Source organism: Brachyistius frenatus, unplaced genomic scaffold (genome assembly GCF_029030835.1).
Source record: "Brachyistius frenatus isolate BFR_SWC_R1_liver_20210118 unplaced genomic scaffold, ASM2903083v1 Contig_15, whole genome shotgun sequence".
NCBI classification, from domain to species: domain Eukaryota; kingdom Metazoa; phylum Chordata; class Actinopteri; family Embiotocidae; genus Brachyistius; species Brachyistius frenatus.
The window spans coordinates 5801160-5812500 of NW_027210614.1; the positions used below are offsets into that span (position 1 = coordinate 5801160).

At 40.5% G+C, this 11341-nt stretch overlaps 1 protein-coding gene across 5 annotated transcripts in view; it reads right to left on the reverse strand.

Moving 5' to 3' along the window:
* esrrga (estrogen-related receptor gamma a) overlaps window positions 1-11341 on the reverse strand; it is a 146860-nt gene that overhangs the window by 24774 nt on the left and 110745 nt on the right. For 4 of the 5 annotated variants that reach the window (XM_069693768.1, XM_069693766.1, XM_069693764.1 and 1 more), the window contains 2 exons: window positions 4282-4392; window positions 1287-1469 (listed from right to left, as the gene is read on the reverse strand). In XM_069693768.1, coding sequence (XP_069549869.1) covers window positions 1287-1469; window positions 4282-4392 — 294 coding nt within the window. The remainder of the gene's footprint in view (window positions 1-1286; window positions 1470-4281; window positions 4393-11341) is intronic. The other variant, XM_069693765.1, reaches the window with a different exon arrangement.

The window sequence follows — 11341 nt, forward strand, 5'->3', positions numbered from 1 at the left end:
TGAGTGGTAGCAACACTGGGTAATTCTATTCTATTCTATTCTATTCTATTCTGTTCTATTCTGTTCTATTCTATTCTGTTCTGTTACCATATTTCCGGTGAACAATGTGACTAATCTTTCTCCTAATCTGTGTTAATCTGAGACACTGCTCTTCCCTCCTCTCTGCTGTCACAGCAGGCTCCCTCACTAAAACCAAAACCAGATTAAAGTTTTCATCTCTTTCTCTCCTTCAACCACTTCCTTGTCGTCCTCTTCACTTTAGCTTCAGTAGCAGGAGACATTTCTCAAGTAATGTTTTCGTATTTTCTAAAGTTCACATTTTTTGCTCTGTCATTATGTTAATTTTGGGATCTTGCAGTCCGGATCCAATTTTGATCAGATTAAGAGAGAAAAGGGGTTAGTTTAAAAAGATTAGATTAAATTCTTCTGTTTTAGTGATGAACCTGTAGAGGGACACAGATGTGTTTTCCTCTTAAATAGACGTCACAGTTTCATATATACACAGTATAGAGCAATTCACCCTACTTTATTATTAGAATGTGACATTTTAATTTTTTACTTTATTTAAACTGTGATTTAGATTACCTGTTACAATAAAGTTAGTGGAAATACTATAAATAGTGTTGCCACACAAAAATTTGAACTGATGCTCATCACTTAATGCAGCAACTAACATGCTGCTGACTCTAAATAGCCTTTGTCAGGGTGACAGGCAAAATATATGATGAGCACAAAGTGAATCAATTTATTGCATGTCTGTGTGATATTTATGTGACAGTGACTTTTAGTAACAGCACAAACACAGTTCAAGTACAAATATAGTACAAATGCACACACAAACCCAAACATCCATCCACACCCTGAAGGTAAGGGGATTGTACTGCTCTGAATTTCTGTATGTGAGTGTGTTGGATTTTGTGATGCCAGTGAGGGTTGGTCAGTAGGAGAAGTAAATATTTCAAACGGTTTGAGTGCAAAGATTAGGGGTAAAGGTAACACCTTAGCACCACGTGTACTCATGTATATTATGTAAGTGTGTTTGAACAGCATCTGGAGCAGCTGATTCTAACCTTAAACACTCTCTGCCAATCCACACAGCATGTGTGTTTGTGCATCTGTACCGTATATGTGTGTGGGTGTGTGTATGAAATTCTCCTATACTGTGAACTGAAAAAAAAAAAAAAAGTCTGTGCTGTATGTGTGTGTGTGTGTGTGTGTGTGTGCGACATGGAGTCTGGTAAACTTCGGAGTGAGAGTCAGGGTTCAGCAGATTTTATTTTTCCTACCTGGGATGTGTTTGGCCCAGCCGATGTTGACCACCAGCTCTCTGTCCGCCAGGTCGCACAGCGTAGTCAGGGCCTTGATGTCGCTGTCTGGTACTGTTGGGTCGGGCATGGCGTAAATCTTCTCTGGCTCGGCCACCAGCAGGTGAGAGACGATTTTGTTATCTGCAAGGCAGCCAAAGGCAACTGACATGACCACCAGACAAGGAGAAAGACACAGAGACAGAGAGATGGTGAATTTTTGCCACTTCATGCCACAAGGTATTCCACACCAATGCGGTGCATAAATGTGAAAGGTCATATGCAAAGTTCCTGATAACACGGCCTGCTGCTAACACGTGTTTAAAGGTATTTCCTCGAGTATCAAAAAAGGCCCTGACATGATCATTAGGCTAGGACACAGAAACAGAGATATGTGGTATGAAATCAACACACAATTTACAATTTGTAAGTGGAAGTGTTAAACATCTTGAAATGCAATTAAACTGTTGGCCCATTTCCTTTAAACAACATTAAAAGTAAATAATGTGTTTATAGTGAAAGATTCACATTTTGATGTTAAATAAAACAGTTTTTGCTGTGCTCTAACAGTTTGGCATATTCAATAATTATTTGGCAGTACTAAACATGAAGATGCACTTAACAAAAGATCAAACATTTATTGAAATGTTTCCAGATAGGAGCTGTTCCAAGGTGTGATTAAAGGCGATTACTGCCAATGATCCAAGTTGCCCGAAATGTTGTCTTTTGTACCACAGCCTTAAGAAGCTTCACTGATACATACGGGTGGGGGTGGGGGGTGGAGGGGAGATACTGAAAGCCAAACAGCTCAGCTGGTAATGGTGACATGTGGTGATGAGACCTCTATGGCCCATTAGTAACAGACTGATACCCTGCTTCCAAATTAATCCACTGACTAATCAAGCATGGGAATAATAACGGAGGATAGTAGAGCAAGAGTGGAGTGAAGGATAGAGAAAGAGAGAGAGAGATTAGTCATGGAAAAAAATGGGAGAAGACAGACAGGTAGAAATAGAGCCATGGACAGATTGTAAAAGACAGACAGGAAGCGTCCAGAGAGCGACAGCTAGATAGAGATAAAGAGCAAGAGGGAGTGGAGCAGAGTTGTGGGGATGAGTTGTGTATTGATCTAACACTGTCCACCTCCCCCATTCTCTTACATCCACACACACACAGTGTGTATATATACATCTACTGTATATGTATGTCTCCACACACACACACACACGCACGCACGCACGCACGCACGCACACACACACACACACACACACACACACACACACACACACACACACACACACACACACACGCTCCAGCTCCAGGGTCATTTGAGCCCAAACATTCCAAGTCACACAGCAGTATCTGTGGGTAAATCTTATTTAATGTTTCCCTAATTAGAATCAATGGAAGCCCATTTCCAAACCCTGGGCTATTGTTCTGTTCTCACACAATCAATGGGGACGCTGAGGCTGGGGATTGGGCTACCGATAGATAGGCTGTGTGAGCGCGACAGAAAGAGTTTGTGTGTGTATTGACTGCATGTGAGACAGAAAGAACAGGAGAGATGCAGGAAGTCTATATCAACCCTGTATTTTTTGTTTTTCAAGTGTAGGTTTGTTTTGTGGTCAGAGACAGGTTTATAAGAGAAAAGATGCCAGGAATACAGACTGAATAAATATTTGGTCTTCTGCTCTCTTCCAACATGTGACTTAATAAGAATAATAACAAGACTAAAGGGGTAAATATAATTTAAACTGTTTAAGGCAAACTGGTCTTTAGCATGCCAGTGAAGACGCTTTGTTATCTGGAGCACAGGCATGCTTTTGTGTATGAAAAAGCATATATTATAAACACACACACGCTGTGTACACACATTCGCATTATCCCATCATTTCAATGATTAGTAGTGCAAAAGTCCCAGTAAGCTGTCATGCAGCCATTCAGCATATTGGCCTGAAGCAGAATATGCTCCAGCTTTAAGCAAAATGAGCTTTGGGGACCAAGCTGCTAAACATTGCTCAATCTGCACAGTGTGTGTGTGTGTGTGTGTGTGTGTGTGTGTGTGTGTGTGTGTGTGTGTGTGTGTGTGTGTGTGTGTGTGTGTGTGTGTGTGTGTGTGTGTGTGTGTGTGTGTGTGTGTGTTATGTGTGCAAGCAGACGGTTAGCTAGAGAGCTAACTCTAGTTTGATGTGGTTGCCAGATTGGATTTAATCCGGATTAGGTTCTGGCTGGTCTCCCTCTCCCTCTCCCTCTCCCTCTCCCTCTCCCTCTCCCTCTCCCTCTCCCTCTCCCTCTTCTTCTCCCTCTGTCTCTCTCCCTCTCTTTCCCTCCCCTCTTCTGTCTCTCTGAGAAACCCTCACATTTAGGTTGAGCCTCTCTGCCTCTACCTGTCTCTCTGTCACTCTCACTCACTCTCTCCCTTGTTAATTTTTCAATCATCAGGCTTTGGCTATATTCTTTTAAAAAGCTCAGCCAATCCAGCCGCAGCTAAATGAATACCTTTATGGTGAAATATTACATGTATAAAATGTTATGATCCCAAACTGGTAGCAGTAGAAACAGGGAGATAAACATGGTCCCAAACAGATGGGCTCCTCACTACCCTGTGCCTGTTTATGTGTGTGTGTGTTTGTGCATCTGTTGAAATGTTTTTACTGTCCAACTGTCTCCATTAAAATAGAAACTGATGGAGAGGCAGTTCCTTGTACTTCTGGTCTCTAACCAACGACTCCTGGTTATTGCACTGGTTATTACACATGGTGACACAATATGGTTGAACATTTTGTTTAAGATTTTCCTTGTGTGCTGTCCATTGTATGTTCTTTGTTGCTCCCTCTAGACATCATGTCAGATGCTTTCGCACATTCATTTCTAGTCTGTGTTACAATGAACCAATAACAGTGTGCACATCCCTGTCCTTGAGAATCACTGATCAACCTTGTAGGCTCGTTTGTTTTTACATGTGTGGGTTCTTACAGGGCTTCTTGGGAGGCAGAGCCAGCTGTGGGTTCAGGTACGGGCTGTTGTCTGCATCTATCCGGCGTTTATACTTCTGTCTTCCACCACGAACCCTGTCCAGACGAACACCTGTAAGAAAGGACAGAGACAAGATGTATGTATCAATACAGTGTGCAGGCCACAGAACCAACGAGAGACTTTGTCCTTTTTAACTAGTTAAGAACACAAGAAAATAACCATTCTACTCGTATGCAAGAAAAGGAGAGCAGGAACTAAAGGGGGAGAGATGAGAATGAAGGAACGTGACATATGAAGTCTGGGTATTCGTATATGCTTGTTATTCACGTTTATGTTATTGTTAGACTTAGACTTTATTAATCCCACAGTGGGGACATTTTTGTCATCACAGCAGCATAGGAACACTAAAAGGTGCACACAATAAGAACAAATGTACAAATATGTATTCATAATATAAGATAGATAAGAAGAATTATTTTAGAAAAAAATAAGAGCATAGACTAAATACACACACACAAACTATATACACAAAAACAAGGCTTGCTCAACTCACTTGTCTCTTTTATTCGCCAACAAGACTAATTTATAGAGATGCCAGAGGCCTCTCGCACTCTCTCTCTCTCTCTCTCTCCTGCTTTCTGACTCTTTTACTGTCTCTTGCCCAATCTCGGTCTCTCTATTGCTGTCTCCCTCTCCGTCTCGTTAATTAATTGACACAAAGGAGTCCTAATTTAATTAGGCCTATCTCTCACGGGATTGGATGTTACCGTGGTTACCACTTAAAGATGGATAAGGAAGACAGAGGTGTCATATACCCTGGATGAGGAGAGGAGAGGAGAGGAGAGGAGAGGAGTGCTGAAAGAACGGTCAAATATTTCACAACTAACCCTAAAAAAAACCCCTGTTTTTGAGCAACAATATGAATAACTTTTGGAACTGATGTATCACGACTTTTGCAGAATTACTGCAGAATGAGGTACAATATGTCATTCTTTTACTATCTTTATATTTAGATTAAATATTAATCGGACTTTTACTGACTACACAGTATGTCAGTTTTTAGGTATTACACGTAATACGAATATTTGAACCTGCATCATGTAAGTTGAAGATTGTCTGAACTGACATTCAGCAAACGATTCAGTTTCAGGCTGAATGGAGTGTTTTCAAAATAAATACAGAAGAAATGAGATGTAAAGACAACCAGTATCAGCCACTAATGCTGAAAAGATTTTAAGAAAATCATCTACACAAACATTATAAACAGGAAGGTCCATGAAAGAAAGTTATCTGAATATGAATCATACGGAGTACCTGAGCGGTATGAAGTCTGGTTTAAGAGCATTCAAAGCTAAATGTAAATGTTCAAGCTGGGAATTAAGTTGGGTACTAAGTCACAGAGAAAGTCAGCTGACAGCTGCAGAGAAATCTTAATGTTGTTGGTGTAAACAACACAATGCACAACAAGCAATCGTTGTCTTTTTGAAATTCTGTTAACTGAATGCATTCAATGAAATTAAATCAAACAAAATCCGAAATACTTAAAATATTCTCATGAAATGAAACTAAAACTAATATTAAGAGAGTGTCTGTACAGTGCTTTATATTCCAGCGGCACTACTGATTTGAAAGGTTATGTGATGCAAAGTGCATTTAAAACAATAAGGATTTGTTTTAAATCTACAGACAGAGAGGAAGGAGGGGAATAAGAGAGTGAAAGCAAGAGAGAGATTTGCTCACACACAGAGATTTAAATCCTCTGAAAAATGTGCTGACCACATTCAAGACAACACACCTCAGAGATTTAACAGAAAGACTTCTATTGGCAGCAAAGACAAAAACATCAGGGAGGATGTTGGTGCATTAGTGTGCATGTGTGAGTAGTTTTAAGTGGGCATCTGTTTTATTTGTGTTTTGCACATGTGTGCATTTTGGTTTTATTCAAAACATCTTACAGTGGCGGAATGTTTTTTCTACAGAAATTTGGTCATTTAGAAAACTCTAACTAGCTCTGTGAGTCATCCACCCAGTGAACTGAACATGACACACATCTGTGTGTGTGTGTGTGGTTGAGCGAGTGCTTGAGACAGAGATAGGTAGACAGAAGGGCTGACAGTCCAGGTACAGTGGGGGGCCCAGTGTCAGCAAACGGTCAAGAGACTCTTAACACCAGGGGGTACAAACCTGCTCAAATACCCACTCTTTGCTTTTTTTCTCACGTACACATTCACACATTTCTCAAACCCACACCCCCATGTTGTGTTTTGCTAAGCTGCGACAAGCAGCTTGCTCAGTCACTACCTGGGTCAGTGGTTGGTCAGAAGAGACGAGGGAGTAAGAGAAAGCAGAAACAGAGAAATGGAGTTAGAAAGCCTAGAGGACAGAGGATCTGACGGACAAGGTAGATGTTAGGATGGAGAGGACATACTGTATAAAGACTGAATGAAATAAATGAAAAACAGTTGAAAAAACATGTGAGGGTACAGCTGTAAAGCTGAGACGTCAGTAATATGGCGACATATATTCAAAATTGAATTTAAATTCAGTGAGAAATTGTTAAAATGTGATTTTGGGAGCCCTTCTCTATCTCCCATGTATTTACTGTACCTTAATTCATGTGCATTTGTGTCTATTTCTGACCAATCATATACCTACCTTGATGTGAAGACAAATATTAAGCCTAAAAAACTACATTAAAATATGCCAGGCTACATAAAATACAGCAGTGGCACCACCAACCTGACTACTTATTGAAAAAGGAAGCTTGATATCAAGACAGAAGAAAACAGCACTGAGCGTAATGTTACTCCTGAGAGCAGTTAAACTGAAGCAATGCAAGTGTCGACAACTGCTTACACTTCTGCCCCGAGTTACTGCCTTATTTGTCAAAGGCAGTAACCAGACCAATAATATATATATATATATATATATATATATATATTTATGTGCCCAGGTGTTGTTGAAAGTGGTAGATTCAGTGTCCAAAACTTACAAAGTCTATCATTTCTTATTATGAAGTGGTTCTTTTTTGCATTTTGGCTGCTCTCAATCAAAACTGAAAATGTCAAATATAGTTTTGTGAATATGATCATATCAGTGAAATTAGAAGTGTTTTCTATGTATGAAACAACACTTAAGTCAACAATTAGTAGTTTCTGTTTCATGCCTGTGATGTTCGCTGGTTCGGAAATTCCATTGCATTCCTGCTGCTCTCTGTTGTGGAGAAGATGTGTCTTCTTGGTCTTTCTTCTCAGCATTCTTAATTTGTTGTCTTTTATTTAGGGATATTGAAGAAGAAGAAATGTATTTTCGCTGTGAAATGTTTCCATAACCTGAGATCTTTAGCTTTGCTTGCAATGTTGAAAAATAAACCTTCTCTGTGCCATAAAGCATTCAACCTTTATGCCATAAAGCAAAGGACAGAAAATACATTTTTGATGCACAGTGCAACAGACACAGTGAAGAACTACCATCCCTCTCAGCTTCAATTTTGTTTCTTCATTAAAATGAAAGTGATAAAGATTTATTGTTTTTAAAAGACTACAACAGTAGTAATCATAAGGAGGCAGACTGTCTGCACATAAATGCAAATATACACACGTTCACTTAAACACACACTTTCACACTACTTTCTGTTACACAAACTCTTACATGCAGACTCTCAATTTTTCTTTCTCTTTCCCATATACCTAAAACTCAGCACTGAGCTGAGCTCACTTCATAAAGAGCCCTCTCTAACTACCTCATCTATTTTCCACCAAATTAACTCTCTCTCAGCACTGATTAATGATCAAATCTAAATGAATCAAATTAAAAATTGAAAATTATATTTCCAAAGCCCACAAAAAAGAGACAGGAAGAAGCAAGGGGGAGAGTGAGAGTGCGCTACCTCCTCTTAACAAATGAGCCTTCAAATCGTAAAGAATGGACAAGAGGGGAGAGGAGGAGAGGAACGAGGGGAGGAAAGGGAAGAGAAGAAAGAGGGAAATGGTAGGGAGAAAGTAAATGTGGATCCAAAAAAGATAAAACAAGTAAAGAGGAAAAAGAAAAGGCAAGAAGGAAGAACCGAACAATTGAACAGGGAGTGGGTACAAAATGGAATTAAAAGGCACATGAAAAGAAATAAAACCGAGATAAAAAAAAAATGATAAAAGGGAGTAATAGAAGATTATGATAAAAGAAAGTGTAGAAAAAAAAGAGAGAATATGGTAGAGTAGAGAGTAAAGAGGGTAGAAGAGTAGAGCACAGGCTGTGAAATAAGAGGAAAAAGGGAGAGGTAAGTTAAGGATTGTCAGGTGAACAGCAGAAGAAAAAATGAAATGAGAGAGAAGAGGAATGATGCACAAAAGAAGAAAGAAGCCACTGCGGTTATATAACGTATCCAGCTTTTATCATGTCAGCTAACAGTTCACCTTAGTCAACTACTTCTACTCTCTCACACACAAATATCTAATAAATGTGATGATAGACATTTGTTGTGCATTATTTTGCATCATATTGCATACCTGGTCAATGTGTAAGCTGTATTTGGCCCCACATGACTAATAATGTATTTTTAAAACATGTTAAGTTACTGTATCTTTCACCCATATTTTTGTACAACTTTTGTCAAACCCTGTACAGTCGTGAAGACACACACACACACACACACACACACACACACACACACACACACACACACACACACACACACACACACACACACACACACACACACACACACACACACACACTCTGTGACAGTGATGAAGGTGAATCATTCCTATCGTGGGAATATTGCTGTCTGTCAATAGCACGATCTGCACTAAATGCATCAGCATAGATTTTTACACTGCACTGGCGTCAGTGTGTGTGTGTGTGTGTTCTTGAACATTTGAAGGATTGCGAGCGAAATGCCTTTGACACCTGAGTGCAAGAGAAAGACAGTGTAGAGAGGTAAAGAGAGAAGGAAGGAGGACGGAAGGAAAAGTACATCATGGATTGATTTCAGATGGTCAATGAAATGATAAGAGAATGAGAGAATGAACAAGAGTGAGAGGTGTGGGATAGAGTGGAGAGGAGTAAGGAGACAAATAAAATAGAGGGATTCTGGGTGGTCGAAGCAAAGAGAAAGGGGGATGACAAAAAGGGACAAGAGGAGGAAAAGATTTTAAAAGGCAGACAAGAGGAAACTGTGGGCGAGAGGAAAATAGAGATTGAGAGGCTGTAACAGGGTTGAAGCCTTTCTCCCACCTTAAACCGGTTTTACACACTGCGTTTCTGTGTGTGTGTGTGTGTGTGTGTGTGTGTGTGTGTGTGTGTGTGTGTGTGTGTGTGTGTGTGTGTGTGTGTGTGTGTGTGTGTGTATTTGTGTGTGTTAAACCGCAGTGTTGATGTAATAACATTAAAGGTTTTCCTATGTGGGTTTGAGAACTGATGGGTGAGTAGATTGGGCAAGACAACAGACCTATTTAAATCTAGTGTGGGAGATACTTATATTACTCATGTTGTGAGGACATAAATCTGCATACACAGTGGGCAAAAGCAAGTCCTAAACACGTAAAATGTTAGAATCAAGACCTGGTTTACGCATAAACCATAGAGTCTGAGAGTTAGGGTTAAACACGTTGTGCTTATAGTTAGAGTTAGGGTTAAATATCCAGGAAAAGAATGTAAGTCAACATAATGTATAGTAAGGAAAGAGAGGGATAGAATACATACAACATACAGTTTGTTATATGTTTGTTCAGGATGTAAACAAATCAGATCTGTGTAAGAATCAAGAGTTTTATTGTTTCCGGTATGCTGCTGTGTTTCTGCTAGATTTTGACAAAATAACAAAAGCTTCAACAAAGAAAAATAAAGAGAGCATGAGAGACATGGAGGGGAGGAAAGTGTGTGTAGTGTCATGCAGTGACGTTTGTTTAGACCAGAACAGATCAGAACAACAGAACAACACTGCCTGAGGCAGCGGGCAGGTGGCTGTCACTGGTGTGTGAATTTGTGAGAGAGAGAGAGAGAGAGAGAGAGAGAGAGAGAGAGAGAGAGAGTGTGTGTGTGTGTGTGTGTGTGTGTGTGTGTGTGTGTGTGTGTGTGTGTGTGTGTGTGTGTGTGTGTGTGTGTGTGTGTGTGTGTAAGGCCGAGCGAGGTCCTAAGAAAGTGTGGCCTTCTTTTGTGCTTTTAAGGCTGTCTGAACATCCAAAATTCTCCTGAAATGAGGGTGTACTGATAATTCCTTCGAGAAAAAAAGTCCTACTCTTATGTTTCAAACAATCAGAAATCTTTCATCTAAATTTTGTCTTGTCTTCTGTTAAGTGAATGGCTATTCCCCGAGAGTTAGATACTAAAACACACAATCGATCTCAGTCTTTCCTCTCCTATCCATTTTACTTGAATGTATCTGGATGCGGTTTCCCTCTACTACATTCCTCCCCTCTCCTCTCCTCCTCTCCTCTCCTCTCCTCTCCTCTCCCTCCTCTCCTCTCCTCTCCTCTCCTCTCCTCTCCTCTCCTCTCCTCTCCTCTCCTCTCCTCTCCTCTCCTCTCCTCATTCTCTCCTTTCTTCTCTTCTCCTCTCCTTTCTTCTCTTCATCTTCATCCTCATCCTCTCCTCTCCTCTCCTCTCGTATATATGTACGTGAAAGAGAGCAGACCACTTAGGCAGATCTCTCGTCACACCATTTCCATTATCGCTCCTTTCTAGCTGGGATGCAACCAGATGCCACTCGCGCACACACACACACACACACACACACACACACACACACACACACACACACACACACACACACACACACACACACACACACAAACACTTGCACACACTCATGCAGGACAGACGCTACAGGGCCAGATTTAGCTACAAGTTTCCCATGGGGGAACACCAGACGCCACCAGTTGTCTGGCGCTCCCCTCCTTTGTTTCCCCTTCTCCTCTTGTCTCCTCCCCTCTCTCCATCAACCACTCTCTCCTCCTCTAGTCATCTTCTACTTTCATTCTTTTCCCCATTCTTCCATAGACCCTGAAACTACTAGTCCTTTGTCATTTTATCTTATTTCTTACCATTTAAATCACACATCTTT